The 16,038-nt window shown below is 35.8% G+C and overlaps 1 protein-coding gene across 1 annotated transcript in view; it reads left to right on the forward strand.

The window, feature by feature from the left end:
* Window positions 1–12,650, forward strand: part of LOTGIDRAFT_91677 (hypothetical protein) — a gene marked incomplete at both ends in the record, with an annotated part of 13,882 nt that extends 1,232 nt beyond the window's left edge. The window contains 18 exons of the mRNA XM_009068461.1: window positions 191–353; window positions 811–997; window positions 1,668–1,832; window positions 2,544–2,680; window positions 3,055–3,118; window positions 3,267–3,375; window positions 3,744–3,852; window positions 4,206–4,355; window positions 4,996–5,138; window positions 7,348–7,645; window positions 8,192–8,318; window positions 8,775–8,947; window positions 9,183–9,254; window positions 10,180–10,314; window positions 10,747–10,858; window positions 11,342–11,446; window positions 11,920–12,003; window positions 12,546–12,650. Coding sequence (XP_009066709.1) covers window positions 191–353; window positions 811–997; window positions 1,668–1,832; window positions 2,544–2,680; window positions 3,055–3,118; window positions 3,267–3,375; window positions 3,744–3,852; window positions 4,206–4,355; window positions 4,996–5,138; window positions 7,348–7,645; window positions 8,192–8,318; window positions 8,775–8,947; window positions 9,183–9,254; window positions 10,180–10,314; window positions 10,747–10,858; window positions 11,342–11,446; window positions 11,920–12,003; window positions 12,546–12,650 — 2,438 coding nt within the window. The remainder of the gene's footprint in view (window positions 1–190; window positions 354–810; window positions 998–1,667; window positions 1,833–2,543; window positions 2,681–3,054; window positions 3,119–3,266; window positions 3,376–3,743; window positions 3,853–4,205; window positions 4,356–4,995; window positions 5,139–7,347; window positions 7,646–8,191; window positions 8,319–8,774; window positions 8,948–9,182; window positions 9,255–10,179; window positions 10,315–10,746; window positions 10,859–11,341; window positions 11,447–11,919; window positions 12,004–12,545) is intronic.
* Between the last annotated feature and the right edge of the window lie 3,388 nt (window positions 12,651–16,038).

Consider the following 16,038-nt stretch of genomic DNA (forward strand, 5'->3'; position numbering starts at 1 on the left):
CTAACCTGAAGGTCCAGGGTTTAATCCTGGCATAGGTCGAGATAATACCTTCAGAGTTTTCAACCCAGTTTCCCCCTGTCAGTGATGTAGGTATGAGAGGCTGACATGGAAAAAGCGTCTAGTCGTTTGGATGGGACAATAAACCGAGGCCTCATGTGCTACAGGCTGCACGTTAAAGATCCCTCGACAGTTGGAATCAAAAATTCTGAGTTTACAATCAAAGTTTTGGTATTATATTTCTGTTTTCAGAATGACCTTCATTTAACTCGTCAAAGATTCCAAACTATGTCGGTGACGTTATCACAACAAATTTTACTGCTGATAGCCAGTGTCTTCTGTCTGGTTTTTACTACGTAAGTTATGGAACACCTCATACCACTCTTATGGAGATTGAGTAGTCATATGCTTGTTAGGATTGAAGTCTTGGGTTCAATAAGAGTACAAATTTTCAACCCTGTTTCCCCTGTCAGTGATGAAAGACAGAGGAACTGGCATTGAAAAAGAGTCTTATTGTTTTAGTGTGACAATAAAGTGAGAATTTTCCTTATTGCACACTGCATACATTTGTTTTTTGTGCATATTGATACAGTCTAGAGATTTCAATAGTTAAAAAACTTTGGAAATGCACTTTATTTGGTTGAAAAATCACTATAAATGAAAATATCACAGCTTTTAGCTGCAAATATGTGAATTTTGCTATATTGTCACTATTCTGAACAAATTTTCCCCATTGCCCACCCTCATTAGTCAAAAAAGATGCAGAAAAGTAGGGTGTAAAACTCCATTTCATTTCGTTTTTGATAATTTCAGAATTTGTGGTATTCAACATATACAAAGAGGAAGTAGAGACACTCAGCTCACGATGTTTGAGTCCTTCTATTTTGTTATTGTGACGTTCTCCACCGTTGGTTACGGTGACATCTCACCAGATATCTGGTTTGGACAAATGTTTATGATCGTTATGATCTGTGTGGCCTTGGTCTTCGTTCCCAGACAGGTAAGTTCGTTTTCTTGATTGATTTTTGATTGAATTTAGTTGAAACGGGTTTATTTTGATTTTATTTGATTGTGGATTTTGATTGATAACCTTGATTGAATTAGGGTCATCTTGACAGGGCTTGTTGGATCTTGGTTGGATTTGATTTATCTTTTGATTTAATTTCATTTTATCTTGATTGAATTTGTGTGATCTTGACAGGGCTTGTTGGATCTTGCTTGGATTTGATTTATCTTTTGATTTAATTTCATTTTATCTTGATTGAATTTGTGTGATCTTGATAGAATTTGATAGAATCTTATTGATTTTGTTTGATTGATCTTGATTGAATTTGGGTAAATTTGACTGATCTTGATTGAGTTTGATTTATCTTGTTAGAATTTGATTGATCTTGATCGATCTTGTTTGAATTTGATGCTATTTGATTGATTTTGATTGCATTTGATCTTGATTGATCTTGATTGAATTTGATTGCCAATAGTATTTGATTGATATCTTGATTTAAGTATTGATTTAAGAAAAGAAAAAAACCAACTATATAATATTTAAATTGTCAAGCATACAGGCTAAGAACTATTTGTATAAAAGATAAAGTGCTGTTTATCCCTCATTGCCCACTGCATGGCATCCCTCCCTTACTTCCACCTAATTAATACTCTGTTAATTGTAGTTGGAGATTATAGCATCAACATGGATAGAGCGTTCGAAAGCTGGTGGAGAATACAGTAAAAACTCAGCAGCCAGAAATAAACACGTTGTCGTCTGCTCTACTGAATTATCAACTGATGCTGTCATGGACTTCTTAAGCGAATTTTATGCTCATCCTAAGCTAGAGGTAAGCACTAAGCAATATTTTTGCTGGGATTAAAGCGGAATTCTGAAATCTTTGCTGTATTTTGGTACTGTGTGGGGCACAGGGACATTGTAGAATATCTGGTATTGTATTGATGGACTCATTAATGGTTCTGCTAATTTGGCTTTTAACATGGTGAGCATTCTCAAAAACTAGCCACCAACTGTGTCAGATTATCTCCTTAAAGATGGGTTCCCTTATTTTCATTTATGAAAATGAAAATGCTAATACTTATATGAATAGAAAGAAGAGGTGTTCTAATGACTTGGAAAAATACCAGTTTATCTCACATGTCCAAAATTAATTCATAATTAGCTAAATTAGAAGAGAATTACCAGCAGAATTCCAATGAGTAACCGATCAAGAAAGGTCAAAAAGTCTTTTTTTTTGTTTATCCAGACTGTACATACATGGACATTTATGATTGGTTAAAACTCTTAATTATATGCAATAAGAACATAATGATATGATTAAGAATACATGATAATTCATGAGAAACACCAATTAATCAAATAGTTTGCTTAATTTGACGCTAAAAAATGTGCTGATATCCAATCCGTATATTACACCCGCAAAAAGGATAGGGCCAAATTTTTGGGGCTACGTCACATGTTGCAAAGCTCTTGTGGGAAATTTCATGGTAGACCATCTGTAGTGGAAGATGTGGTATATTTTTACTCTATTTGTTTTAAGGACCACATGGTAATCTTGCTAAGCTCCTGTGAGCTGAACAACAGCATGCATTTCATCCTGAAAGATCCCAAATGGACTCATCGTGTTATATATATGAGAGGATCTTCATTGAAAGACCTGGATCTACGAAGATGTCGGTGAGTTTAGGATTTCTAGGATATTCTATGCAGTGATTTAATTCATTGGTACCATTTTTTGAAAGGATTACAACTTAGGTTCATGAGGATCCTTTCTACCAGCTGATCTTTGGTCAAACCTCTTGGTATTGAATTTACAAGGATAACAACTTAGGTTCACAAGGATCCTTTCTACCAGCTGATCCTTGACCAAACCTCTTGGTATTGATCTTTCCCAGATTATCTGTACCCATTTACAGCTGGGTTGACTGGAATTATGAGGATCCTTTCTACCAGCTGGTCCTTGATCAAACCTCTTAGCATTGATCTTTCCTGGATTATCTGTACCCTTTTACAGCTGGGTTGACTATCTACAATTCTTTGGTTCATTTCAGGATCAATGATGCCGACGCCTGTTTTATTCTGGCGCCACATTCTGTAGCTGACAAAGCCAGTGCGGTAAGTTTATTATAAAATTTCATTTGCTTCAGATGGACCCAAATTTCCCACACCAGGAAATACAACAGGTCAATTTGAGTGGATTCCTTTGTGCTATTTCCCTCTGGCGATCTCCCCTTGCTGACTGCCCTTTTTGTTTTTTTTCTAGGATCAACACACCATCTTGAGATCTTGGGCTGTAAAGGATTTTGCTCCCAATTGTAAACAGTATATCCAGTTGTTCAAAGCCCAGAATAAAATGCATGTCAAGTTTGCAGGTATGTTATTTTTACAAACATTCATTCATTCATTCATTCATTCATTCATTCATTCATTCATTCATTCATTCATCAACTTTCATTCATTCAAACTTATATCCAACATTCATCCATGCATTCGTTCTACATCCATCCATCTATCTGATTCTTCTTTTGAGTATCATGACATTCATTCATTCATTCATTCATTCTTCAACTTTCATTCATTCAAACATATATCCAATATTCATTCATTCATTCATTCATTCATTCATTCATTTATTCATTCATTCAATCATTCATTTATTCATTCATTTATTCATTCATTTATTCATTCATTCATTCATTCATCATTCATTCATTCATTCAATCAATCTGTCTATTTTCAGAACATATAGTATGTGAAGATGAATTTAAGTTTGCACTATTAGCCAATAATTGCCTGTATCCAGGGTTATCTACCTTGGTATCATTACTGGTTCATACATCAGACGGACAGTAAGTCTCCTTTCAGCTTTAAACTGTTAGCTCTTTCACTATGAAATACTTTGAAATCACGCGGAGCTCCATATCTGTTGTAAAAAGGTTTTCAAATTTTTTTATGTGTATCAGGGACACTGATAGCATCAATTTACATCATTCCAATTTTCAATCAGACATCTGTGGTTCCTGCAATTCCACTAAAACTAAGTGTTTGATGACGTCACTAATCACAAAGGACCTTAGATAATATTAACAGCTTTTGCGATGGCGTGTGTTTAACTTTGGTCTTGAACGATCAAATTCAATTTACAACTGGACTGTGTCTCTCATGGAATTGAAGGATACAGTTTTTATAAATTGTTTTGTAGAGAGGCAGAACTGGCCAATGAACAATGGCAGCAACTTTACGGTCGTCACTCTGGCAATGAGATCTACCACATTCAACTGGCCAAAAGCTCCTTCTTCAGTCGATACGAAGGCAAGAAATTCACTGAAGCATCTGCAGATGCTCATCAGAGGTTAGTATCTAAAAATAGAAGAAACAACCAGTTATACTGGGTTCACGAGGATCCTTTCTACCAGCTGGTCCTTGGTCAAACCTCTTGGTATTGATCTTTCCTGGATTATCTGTACCCATTTACAGCTGGGTTGACTGGAATAATGAGGATCCTTTCTACCAGCTGGTCCTTGACAAACCTCTTGGTATTGATCTTTCGTGGATTATCTGTACCCATTTACAGCTGGGTTGACTGGAATAATGAGGATCCTTTCTACCAGCTGGTCCTTGGTCAAACCTCTTGGTATTGATCTTTCGTGGATTATCTGTACCCATTTACAGCTGGGTTGACTGGAATAATGAGGATCCTTTCTACCAGCTGGTCCTTGACTAAACCTCTTGGTATTGATCTTTTGTGGATTATCTGTACCCATTTACAGCTGGGTTGACTGGAATAATGAGGATCCTTTCTACCAGCTGGTACTTGGTCAAACCTCTTGGTATTGATCTTTCCTGGATTATCTGTACCCATTTACAGCTGGGTTGACTGGAATAATAAGGAAAGATGACTTATTCAAGACCTTTCACATGTCGATGCAGATTGTAATCCACGACCACCATTAGACCTAAGTAACAACTCAAAGGATGTTATATAATTTCAGATTTGGTGTAGCATTGCTAGCCATCTTAGATACCCAGACCTCTGAACCACGCCTACAGCTGAATCCTGGGCCCACCTACACTATGAAACCCACTGATTACTGTTTTTATATGTCAGTTACTAAAGAAGAATACTCTCAGATCAGTCCTGAAGCTCTTCGAGATGATGTTGACAAATCAGCCAAACAATCCAAAACTTTAGGTAAGCGACTAACTTATTATGATGGGTTATCTTGATGGTTATCTTGGTGAAATTAAATGGATATCTTGATGGGTTATGATGGTATTTAATGGTTAGCTTGGTAACATTTAATGGTTATCTTAATTGGTTATCTTGGTAACATTTAATGGTTATCTTGATGGGTTATCTTTTTGTGTTATCCTGGTCAGATTTAATGGTCATCTTAATGGGTTATCTTGATGGGTTATCTTGGTAACATTTAATGGTTATCTTGATGGCTTATCTTTTTGTGTTATCCTGGTCAGATTTAATGGTCATCTTAATGGGTTATCTTAATTGGTTATCTTGGTAACATTTAATGGTTATCTTAATTGGTTATCTTGGTAACATTTAATGGTTATCTTGATGGGTTATCTTTTTGGGTAATCCTGATCACATTTAATGGTTATCTTGATGGGTTATCTGTAGGCCAATATATCTATAATTATGTATTGTGTTTAGCCGAGGTAGCCCATGAGCTCAACCATTTACTCAAGAGAAACAAAACTTCTGGTAAGAGAGACAGAGAGAGAGATAGAAAAATAACCACTAACACCACCACATATTTCTCTATGTTTTTTATCTAGAATTTTGAGTGCTTTTAATAATCTAGAATTTTCATTTAAATCTAGAATTTTTAATAGGTCTAGATTTTTATTATTTAGAATTTTTAATAGGCCTAGATTTTTATTCTTCAGAATTTTAAATTATAGTTTGTCTAGATTTTTGAGTGCTTTTAATAAATCTGGAATTCTAGAAAGTTTTGATAAAATTTCTAGAATATTTTCTAGGCTTTTTTTGTATGATACTTTTTTCTAATAAATCTAGAATTTTTCTACAAGTGTTTCTAATGAATCTAGAATATTTTCCAGGTGTGTTTCCTAAAATCTAGAATTTTTCTTGAAGTTTCCAATAAATGTAGATGTTTTTCTAGAGAATTTTCTAATTAATCTAGAATGATTTCTAGGAGTTTTGCTAATTAATCTAGAATGATTTCTAGGAGTTTTGCTAATTAATCTAGAATGATTTCTAGGAGTGTTTCTAATGAATCTAGAATATTTTTCAGGTGTGTTTCCTAAAATCTAGAATTTTTCTTGAAGTTTCCAATAAATGTAGATGTTTTTCTAGAGAAATTTTTTAATTAATCTAGAATCATTTCTAGGAGTTTTGCTAATTAATCTAGAATGATTTCTAGGAGTTTTGCTAATTAATCTAGAATGATTTCTAGGAGTGCTGCTAATAAATCTAGAATATTTTGTAGGTGTGTCTCCTAAAATCTAGAATTTTTCTTGAAGTTTCTAATAAATGTAGATGTTTTTCTAGAGAATTTTCTAATTAATCTAGAATATTTTCTAGGAGTGTTGCTAATTAATCTAGAATGATTTCTAGGAGTTTTGCTAATTAATCTAGAATGATTTCTAGGAGTTTTGCTAATTAATCTAGAATGATTTCTAGGAGTTTTGCTAATTAATCTAGAATGATTTCTAGGAGTTTTGCTAATTAATCTAGAATTTTTTCTAGGAGTTTTGCTAATTAATCTAGAATTGTTGCTAGAAGTGTTTCTAATAAATCTAGAATTACTTTAGACGTGTTTCTAATAAATCTAGAATGAAAATATCTGGAATATTTTATAGGAGTATTTTTTCTAATAAATCTAGAACATTTTCAAGAAATATTTTCTAATAAATCTAGAATATTTTCAAGAAATATTTTCTAATAAATCTAGAATATTTTCAAGAAATATTTTCTAATAAATCTAGAATATTTTCAAGAAATTTTTTCTAATAAATCTAGAATATTTTCAAGAAATATTTTCTAATAAATCTAGAATATTTTCAAAAAATATTTTCTAATAAATCTAGAATATTTTCAAGAAATATTTTCTAATAAATCTAGAATATTTTCAAGAAATATTTTCTAATAAATCTAGAATATTTTCAAGAAATATTTTCTAATAAATCTAGAATATTTGTGGGGAATTGAAACAGAAACAAAGGACTTAAAACTCACTGAAATTTTCTTCGATTTCATTTCATAATCTAGAAAAAAAAATTACTGAAGCATGGCATTATCTGTCTGTTGTCAATGTGCCAAAAAATAGGGTGTAAAACTCCATTTCCATTCCTTATTCCAGAACAAATCGCCCTGGTGCTCCAGAAATACCAGAATGAATCGGAAGATGAAGGAGATGAAGGAGAGAGTGTGTTCGATACCATCACCTCCATGGTGGGTCAGGAGATCACTAAGGTCCTCCATGGCTCGAAAAAAACGGACGACAATGATAACGACACTACTTATAGAGATGATACACCTTCTCCGACAGAAAACCTCCCGTCCAACAGTGGAATTATGGGAAGGGAAGCCGATGGTTTAAGTCATCGAAACGGCACTGGAAATATCTTACAGTTCTATAATGACATGGGCCAAGAAATGTAAGAATTTTTTTCGTTCTTCTTGGTAGGGGAGAGGGGGGAATTTATTTTGTGATGAAAAAAATGGGATAGTTGAACCCAAAAGTAGAGCAAAATTACAGCCTCTGCGGTTTAGGTACTTCGTTATTAAGAAATAGGTTCTACATGCCATGCTTTGATTGGTTAGAAATTACGTCATTTGAACAGGAATGTACTACAAATTTGCAATAGAGACAAAAATATTAAGAAACAGGTCTTAGAAATAAAATCTTTAGAACATTACTGCAGTAGAAAATTTGTTAGATTACAATGAAGATGAAAAAATCTGAGAAACAAAATTCAAATATGTTCACCTTAAAAGTATGTTAAGCAGCTATGACAGGTGTCTCGTCAGGCAGGGTATGCTTACTCTTCTAGACACCTGATACCACTTTTCATTATGAAATACTTACTCACTTATAATTGATTGATATACTTCCTCATATAAAAAGTTCATGAGCTGCTACCAATGTTTCACCAATATGTTGTTTTGGATTTCCAGTTTCGTTTTGCTGTTCGGATTGTTAGTATTTGGTTTATTTTTTTCAGGATAATGACTGGTCCTCCACCTATCACTATGTACTTGGGTTCCCATAGAACTAACTGTCATATCATGAAGATACCACGGTCTTTCTGCTGTCTGGAGTGGGGCAAGGTAAGGTCTTTTAGACACCTCGGCTTCAGATAGGTCTGTCAGTCACAAACGAACCATTTCTACCAGCTGGTCCTTGATTAAATCTCTTGGCATTGATTTTACAAGGATAACAACTTAGGTTCACGAGGATCCTTTCTACCAGCTGGTCACTGACCAAACCTCTTGGTATTGATCTTTCCTGGATTATCTGTACCCATTTACAGCTGGGTTGACTGGAATAATGAGGATCCTTTCTACCAGTTGGTCCCTGACCAAACCTCTTGGTTGACTGGAATAATAAGGACCAATTTCCATGATAGATTATGAAATTCTTTCATGTAAATCCTCCCATATTAACTAGAGCTCATCTTCATGTGTTTTGAATACACAGTCCTCATCAGGACAGCTTTCAAAGTGGAGGAAAATTATTGTGAAGTATGGGAACTCACTGAACAGGATGCAATGTTTCTATTTCAGCATTGCGAACACTGTAAATATAAAAACGCCAATGATGAACGATGGAATAGACAGCTTATTATATTGTCTGTGGAATACGCCACGTATGGAATCTACAACTTTATAGTACCATTACGGTCAAACTTCATTAGTAAATACTGTCTAAGTCCTATTATACTACTAATAGAGGAACAGTAAGTTGATGATTTATAGTTTTCTGGGGGGGTGGGGAATTGGTTGCTTTGGGGGTAGGGACAAATTTTTTGAGATGGTCCATTACTGTTCAAAAAATTTTATGATCAAAATTTCTTTTAAGCGAGAAATGCCATAGTTGGTTGTTTGATTTTTTTGTGTGAAAAATTTGGTGCATGATGTCCTAGCAATAGTTTACCTTATTGCATACTGTATGGTGTTAATCTTCTCTTTCAGACCAGATAAGTTATTTTTAGAAACGATCTCGCAGTTTCCTTTGGTGTACTGGATGAAAGGCAAAATATCTTCGTAAGTCTTCCAAATGTTTTCTCTTCTTTAATTGTGCCGTCATAAACCGCTTGGTTTTAGTGGAATTGCAGGAACCACAGACGTCTGATTGAAAATTGAAATGGTGTAAATTGATGCTATCAGTGTCCCTGATACACATAAAGGAATTGTAGGAACCACAGACGTCTGATTGTAAATTAGAATGGTGTAAATTGATGCTATCAGTGTCCCTGATACACATAAAGGAATTGCAGGAACCACAGACGTCTGATTGTAAATTGGAATGGTGTAAATTGATGCTATCAGTGTCCCTGATACACATAAAGGAATTGCAGGAACCACAGACGTCTGATTGAAAATTAGAATGGTTTCAATTGTTGTTATCAGTGCCCCTGATACACATAAAGGAATTGCAGGAACCACAGACGTCTGATTGAAAATTAGAATGGTGCAAATTGATGCTATCAGTGTCCCTGATACACATAAAGGAATTGCAGGAACCACAGACGTCTGATTGAAAATTGAAATGGTGTAAATTGATGCTATCAGTGTCCCTGATACACATAAAGGAATTGTAGGAACCACAGACGTCTGATTGAAAATTAGAATGGTGTAAATTGATGCTATCAGTGTCCCTGATACACATAAAGGAATTGTAGGAACCACAGACGTCTGATTGTAAATTAGAATGGTGTAAATTGATGCTATCAGTGTCCCTGATGCACATAAAGGAATTGCAGGAACCACAGACATCTGATTGAAAATTAAAATGGTGTAAATTGATGGTATCAGTGTCCCTGATACACATAAAGGAATTGTAGGAACCACAGACGTCTGATTGAAAATTAGAATGGTGTAAATTGATGCTATCAGTGTCCCTGATACACATGAAAAATTTAGAAAACCTCTTTACAATCCCTTAAAAATGCAATGATATTGTTTACAGTGTAGATGATCTACTGAAAGCTGGTATAAATAAGGCAAGTCATCTGGTTGTCGTCAACAAAGATAAGGCTCACAAACAAGGGGAGGAAACTCTTGCTGACTCAGAAACTATCGTTGCTGTTCAAACCATATTCAGGTAAGTAATTTTACCAAAGATGAAATTTAAGAAAAACACAAATCAAAAAAGGAATTAAAAAATTGTATAAGTAAGACAGTTCTGTTAATCAAAATCTCGTCCAAAGTATGGCAAAATTGCAAGTAAAAGTTGTATAGTAGTGGACTCCTCAAGCGAGAAGTACTATCAGGTGTTTCGAAAAGAGTAAGCATGGTCTTATATCATGGGATACAACCAGATCAATTTATGCCTGACCAAACAAAACGGCCAAGATGCAAGAAACAGATATTTCATATTTATCAACAGATTTACTGTTTCTTGGATACCATGGAACTTGGCTGAAAGTCTTTGAGAATCAGAAAATTCCATGAAAATACGTTTTCCATCATTGAAAATGTCTTTGAAAATCTGGAATTTGCAGGAATAAATTCAAACTTTTTTCCTTTGTTTTAGATTGTTTCCCAACGCCAACATCATCACAGAACTCAGTCAGGCTTCCAATTTACGTTTCATGCAGTTCCAGGCATCGGATGAGTATTCCCAGAAAATATCTCAACTGGAACAGGTGAGTGGAATTTATCATATTGGAACTATTAGCGCTTTTCTTTCGAAATTTGCCTCATAAATGACGGGTTGGTTAGAATGTTGGAATATTTAGTATGATGTCAGACAAATGGTGGTCAATGGTTCTAATTTCGGTCAGAATGTGATAGTCTGGTGACCTTGAATAAGTCATCTTTCCTCATTATTCCAGTCAACCCAGCTGTAAATGGGTACAGATAATCTGTGAAAGATCAATACCAAGAGGTTTGATCAAGGACCAGCTGGTAGAAAGGTTCCTCATTATTCCAGTCAACCCAGCTGTAAATGGGTACGGATAATCTGGGATAGATCAATACCAAGGACCAGCTGGTAGAAAGCTTCCTCGTGAACCTAAGTTATTATCCTTGTAAAATATGGTTTCTTTTCTCTTATCAGCCATTTTAGGGGAGGTTTATTTTCGGTACAAACTAGCAAATTCAGAAAAATCAACTTTTGTTTATTTCAGAAATTAAAAACAGAAACACCGTCCAATCTCAGTTACATGTTTCGTCTTCCATTTGCTGCTGGCCAGGTTTTCAGCGCCAGTATGTTAGATACTCTTCTATATCAGGTAAGTCACATCCGATTTCCAACTGTCGAGGGATCTTTTACGTGCACAGCCTGTAGCACACGGCGCCTCGGCTTATTGTCCCATCTGAACGACTAAACACTTTTTCCATGCATCACTGATAGGGAGGTGGCTCTTGCAGTCAAGGTATAAGTATGAAGTTTGTAATAGCTTGACATTGTGAAGACGATTGTTGCCTTAGACCATCAGTTAAAGTCAGTGGCAGGGTCAGGTTTACGTCCGAGAGGGGGGGGAAGATATCTGAGATTGCCTGAATCTTTAATCTAGTTATGAGATTTTTGCTTAAAAAACTTGCTTTCGGGGGCTTGCAAGGGTGGGGTGGGAGGTAGGAGGGGTGGCCCCTCTGTCCCCCCTTTGGCTCCGCCACTTGTTGAAGTGTTCTTAGCCCAATGGCCTACACGTAAAACTTAATTTCAATGCAAAATTCATTCACCTGGTTGTTCTTTCTATTTCAGACATTTGTAAAGGGTTATTTAATTACGTTTGTGAGATTATTATTAGGTATTGATGCTGAACAGAATTCGGGGCATTTATCAAGTGTAAGTAGGAACTTCTTACCTCCGTATGGACCTTATTCACGCTGTAATTTACCAGGGTCAAGGCCAATTTCGTCATCTATCAAAAAAAACCTGATAAATAGAAAGAAAATTGGCTTAAAATAGAAATATGTCAAAAATGAAATGAAATGAATGAAGACAGGCAGTGTGCAATGAGGGAAATTTTGCCAGGACAGCGGCATTAGCCTGCTCTTTTTCGATTTCCAACTGTCGAGGGATCTTTAACGTGCACAGCCTGTAGCACACGAGGCCTCGGTTTATTGTCCCATCTGAACGACTAGACGCTTTTTCCATGTCAGCCCCTCTTACCTGCATCACTGACAGGGGGAAACCGGGTTGAAAAATCCGAAGGTATTATCTCGACCTATGCTGGGATTGAACCCTGGGCCTTCAGGTTAGCGAGCAAGTGTCTAACTCACTGAGCCACTGCGGCTCCCTCAGAAATACGGAACGAAAGTTTGGTCTTATTTTAATTTTAAGTTTGTGATAGACCAAAAAATTGAAAAAATCGCTTCCTTTTATAGATTCGGGTAAAAAGAGCTACATTAAACCTGTACCCAACTTATGGTGATCTCTACCAGGGACTGTGTACTGCCACAGGTGAAGTTCCTATTGCTATTTATAGAACTGACAAGCAAGGCCTGGATCGTGTGGAAACTGGAGAAAAACATGTCTACCATAAGGTAATGAACCCTGAATTTATTTTTGAACTTTGTCCTAATATTTGGGAGGCTAGAAATGGAAAATGGCTGGTATATTTCCAAATATCCCGGGCCTTTGTGATAGTGGAATTACAGGAACCACAGACGTCTGATTAAAAATTGGAATGGTGTAAATTGATGCTATCAGTGTCCCTGATACACATAAAAAATTTAGAAAACCTTTTTACAATCCCTTTAATGTCTATTGAATTTTACAGACTGCCCATAACTTGAATAGAGAAACGACATTCCATGGAAGGAATCCATTTATGGGATTTCAGACGACAGATAACTGGGATATGGCTGACCTGATACGAAACAGATTAAAAAGTTTGGATTTACGAGATGATGACTATTGTAAGTATTTATGAACAGCTATTCTGACAAAAATATCATTCAGTTACTTAGGAAATAGCCTCTAGCGTTATTTATTTTGGCTGAATTAGTTGAACTGTTATAATAAACAGCTATTCTGACAAAAATATCATTCAGTTACTTAGGAAATAGCCTCTAGCGTAATTTATTTTGGCTGAATTAGTTGAACAGTTTTTAATAAACAGCTATTCTGACAAAAATTGCTTTTCTGTTTTTTAGAAATAGCCTCTAGCGTAATTTATTTTGGCTGAATTAGTTGAACTGTTATAATAAACAGCTATTCTGACAAAAATTGCTTTCAGTTACTTAGGAAATAGCCTCTAGCGTAATTTATTTTGGCTGAATTAGTTTGGATATTCAAATAAAATGAATTGGAGTGTTTTGTTCAATTTTTTTGTGCCTTTTGGGCCAATGAAGACAAGAAACGCCATGCAGTGTACAATGAGGGAATTTCAAAAATCAATTTTATTTTGGTGTTTTTTCTCTTTAAGGTGAATTGAAGAAAAGACCAAATTCTCTATCATTCGTTATCACCAACCCATCTCCCAAGCGGAAACTGAAACTAGGTGACATTATGTAAGTATTGTTTTATTTATAATGTAATGAAATGCAGACAGGATGGAACAATCAACTCACTGGACCACAGCAGTCCAATTCACAGAATTTGAGAACCGATTTCCAAACCATTTGTGTCCTGATAACCACCTCCTGAGTTTGTCACCCAAGATGGCTATTAGACTCATTTAAAGGGATTGTAAAAAGGTTTTCTAAATTTGTTATGTGTATCAGGGACACTGATAGCATCAATTTACATCATTACAATTTTCAATCAAACGTCTGTGATTCCTGCAATTCCACTAAAACTAAGTGTTTGATGATGTCACTAATCACAAAGTCCTTATGTATTAAAGCATATTTTGTGATTAGTGATGTCATCAAACACTTAGTTTTAGTGGAATTGCAGGAACCACAGACGTCTGATTGAAAATTGGAATGATACAAACAAATTTAGAAACCTTCCTTGATTTTGTCGTTTTGTGGATTTTGGATTTGAAATTTTTTGAGATTTTTACCCAGTGTTGTCTCATGTGTGTTCTTATATTTTTACAGCCATGTGATTCAGCCATATTCCATGCAAGCGTTTCCCACCAATGCCAAGCAGCCGTGGAAAGGTCGTTCTGACAGCGAGAGCATTCCATATGGTTATCTCCGCAAACATCGAGGTTCTCTTCCCAACGTAACGAACACACCTCTACCGCCAAACCTACAAAATATGGCTGTTCCATCTCGACCTCCAAATACAGCTGGTTCAACTCATCATCTTCAGAATACTGCCCAGACGGAGAATGGTCCTTTCAATGCTGACCTGGTAGAAAATTCCACACCGAATGTGCCGGCCAATGCACAGCAATTTAAAAACGATTTAGACAATATTGCTGAGGCAGTCCCCAAAGGAATCATCGAATCTCCTAAAGAAGAACCAGGACACATTCCTACCAACGATCAGAACATTCCTTCCCAAAAACCACCAAGTCGTTCCGGATCTGCTCAAAGTTTACACGAAGGCATAGACCATAGTGATGGACAAAATCTGCCCAAAGTGATCATAGATTCACCACCGACAGAATCTCAGGGCCTCAATAGGAAGAAATCTCGCTTCACTGTAACTCGTAACACAGAATCATTCCCAGGAATCGATGCCAGTAAATCTAATATCTCTGGCACCGAATGCTGACGTTCTCCCTCCACCTGGTCATACTCTGAGATTGCGGTTTTCAACATCATGTTTCAATATTATTCATTCCACATTAAAAGAAAATTATTTTTTCTAAATTTGTTTTCGGCTGCACATGGTGTGCTTACTCTTCTAAGACACATGTTGGAACTGTGCTAATGTGTCTTTCAACTTTAAAAGATCGCATAGCTACCAATTTAATGGAATTGCAGGAACCACCGACATCTGATTGACAATTGGAATGGTGTAAATTGATGCTATCAGTGTCCCTGAAGCACATACAAAATGGAGAAAACAAAAATGATTGTCATGCATGGTGCCTGTATGAGATTGTTGGGCAGAATATAGCAGATGGATATTTGGACTTACTCCAGGCTGGATTAGATGAGGAATTAGTTGTGGTCTGACAGATGTTAGTCCTGAGAGAGTTATGATAACTATTTTCATAATAAGTATGGAAACTGGTGGCAATTATTTTATCATGGTTATGAGAATGGTGAACTGGAGATTGATAAAAGTGGAAATTGTTAAGATATTTTAAGAAAGGTAAGCCAATATTTGATTTAGTTGTGTTTCTAAAAGTCAGGAGGCGAGGGGGCCAGTTAGGACAGGAGAATTGCCACCTTATTGAAGCCAGGTAGTTTGCAATGAGGCAAAGTTTGCAAGGACACCAGCATTAGCCTGTAGCCTAGCCCTCGGTTTATTGTCCCATCCGAACAACTAGAGCTATTCTGGGGGAGCAATGGCCTCCCTGTAGAAACACCTGTTCCAAGCTCATAAGATTCAAATTGATCATTTTTTTTGTGGTGAAATGGGATGCAAAAATGAAAATTGGAATGGTGTAAATTGATGCTATCAGTGTCCCTGATACACATAAAAAATTTAGAAAACCTCTTTACAATTCCTTTAAGTTGTTTTAAGACTATCTGTACTGTTTTGAAGTTGATATTCCAATTTTCAGAATAATAAGAGGCTAACCTACAAAATTAAAAGCCCAGTACCCTTTTTAAGTTGTTAAAAATTAATTTTATTGAATGTTTCAGAGCCAGTATGCAGTATTTTTTGACCATGGGGATCCAAGAAGAAGCGTAAGATCATCATTTAAACAGTTAAGTCATTTATTGAAGGCTTATGTTTGTTTTTTTTTTTGGTTTTTTGGGTGTTTTGCCTGCTATTTTAGTTTGTTAAATTTTTAAGAACTTGAAA

The sequence above is a fragment of the Lottia gigantea genome (genome assembly GCF_000327385.1).
Source record: "Lottia gigantea unplaced genomic scaffold LOTGIsca_9, whole genome shotgun sequence".
NCBI lineage: Eukaryota > Metazoa > Mollusca > Gastropoda > Lottiidae > Lottia > Lottia gigantea.